This window comes from Monoraphidium neglectum (assembly GCF_000611645.1).
Source record: "Monoraphidium neglectum strain SAG 48.87 unplaced genomic scaffold scaffold04341, whole genome shotgun sequence".
Classification (NCBI taxonomy): Eukaryota; Viridiplantae; Chlorophyta; class Chlorophyceae; order Sphaeropleales; family Selenastraceae; genus Monoraphidium; species Monoraphidium neglectum.
Window position 1 is genome coordinate 3,484 of NW_014009288.1, and position 1,366 is coordinate 4,849.

Genomic DNA, 1,366 nt, shown 5'->3' on the forward strand with positions numbered 1-1,366 from the left:
CCTACAAGGTGAGAGGGGGGGGGGGCGGGGGTTGGGGGAGGAATTGACCCCGACGCACACGCCGCAGGCATGGCGACGCCCGGCACTTGCAGGGCCCTCGCGGCACGTACCTGCAATGTGGGCGCCTGCAGGCTTTTCGGCCGCCTGCTGTCCTTCTCAACGGGCTCTTCGACCCGTGCGGCTTTTGGCAGGCCATGGAGTTTGGCGGCAGCGCGGTGGAGCGGATGAACATGGACGACCGCATGACCATCTGCAACATGGTGGTCGAGGCCGGCGGCAAGAACGGCGTCATCGCCCCCGACCAGACGACGTTTGATTACGTCAAGGCGCGGACCAGCGAGGCCTTTGAGCCGGTGTACACTGATGCGGGCGCGAGCTTCTGCGACGACTACAGGTGACTAACAGGGGCGTGTTCGACATAAATACGAAAGCCGCTGCGGCGCGGAGCCGCAGCTGACTCGGGCGCAGATGGGGGCGCGGCTAAGGGGACGGGCAGTGGGCGAGCAAGGCGGCGGTACATGGCGGCCAGAGCGGCCTGGCGCCGGGGCCAGGGAGGGTCTTGGCTGGGCTGTGCCGTGTGCGTGATTGGCAATGCCAGCCACTTGCTTGTAGGCAGCGATTTGCAGCCGCTGGCACCAAGTCGAAAGCCGGTGGTACCCAGTCTGCAGACCCGACGCGCCGGCCCAACCCGTCCGCACACACATACACACTCACGCGTGCACACACACACACACACACACACACACACACACACACACACACACACACACATGCAGGTGGGACGTGTCGAAGCTGGAGCCGCTGGTGGCCGCCCCCCACAGCCCCGACAACCGCAAGCTCGCGCGCGAGTGCAGCGACGTCAAGATTGACCGCGTCTACATCGGCAGCTGCACAGGTGCGCCGCGGCGGGCGGCCTCGCCTGCGAACACCGGGCGAGTGCGCCGGGATGCCGCCTTCCTCCTCGGCCCGCGTGCGCCTTAGCTCCTGCTGCCCTATAGCTGCCCCGTCGCCCCAGGCCGGCTCCTGGCCCTCCTGCTGCCCCACAGCTGCCCCGTCGCCCCAGGCCGGCTCCTGGCCCCCCGCCCCCCACCGACCTGCGCCGCCTTCATCCCTCTCACCCCAGGCGGCAAGACCGAGGACTTCATGTCGGCAGCCAAGCTCTTCCACCGCGCCAAGCGCCAGGTGAAGGTCCCCACCTTCCTGGTGCCGGCCACCCAGAAGGTCTGGGCCGACGTCTACACGATGCCCGTCCCCGGCTGCGACGGCAAGACCGCGGCGGAGATCTTCGAGGAGGCCGGCTGCACGACGCCCGCGGCGCCGTCGTGCGCGGCGTGCCTGGGCGGGCCGCGCGACACGTTCGCGCGCA

At 69.0% G+C, this 1,366-nt stretch overlaps 1 protein-coding gene across 1 annotated transcript in view; it reads left to right on the forward strand.

Moving 5' to 3' along the window:
- The window catches only part of MNEG_14232 (3-isopropylmalate/(R)-2-methylmalatedehydratase large subunit), a gene marked incomplete at both ends in the record, with an annotated part of 2,896 nt that extends 1,898 nt beyond the window's left edge, over positions 1–998 (forward strand). Inside the window, 3 exons of the mRNA XM_014037296.1 lie at positions 192–394; positions 777–895; positions 982–998. Coding sequence (XP_013892750.1) covers positions 192–394; positions 777–895; positions 982–998 — 339 coding nt within the window. The remainder of the gene's footprint in view (positions 1–191; positions 395–776; positions 896–981) is intronic.
- Between the last annotated feature and the right edge of the window lie 368 nt (positions 999–1,366).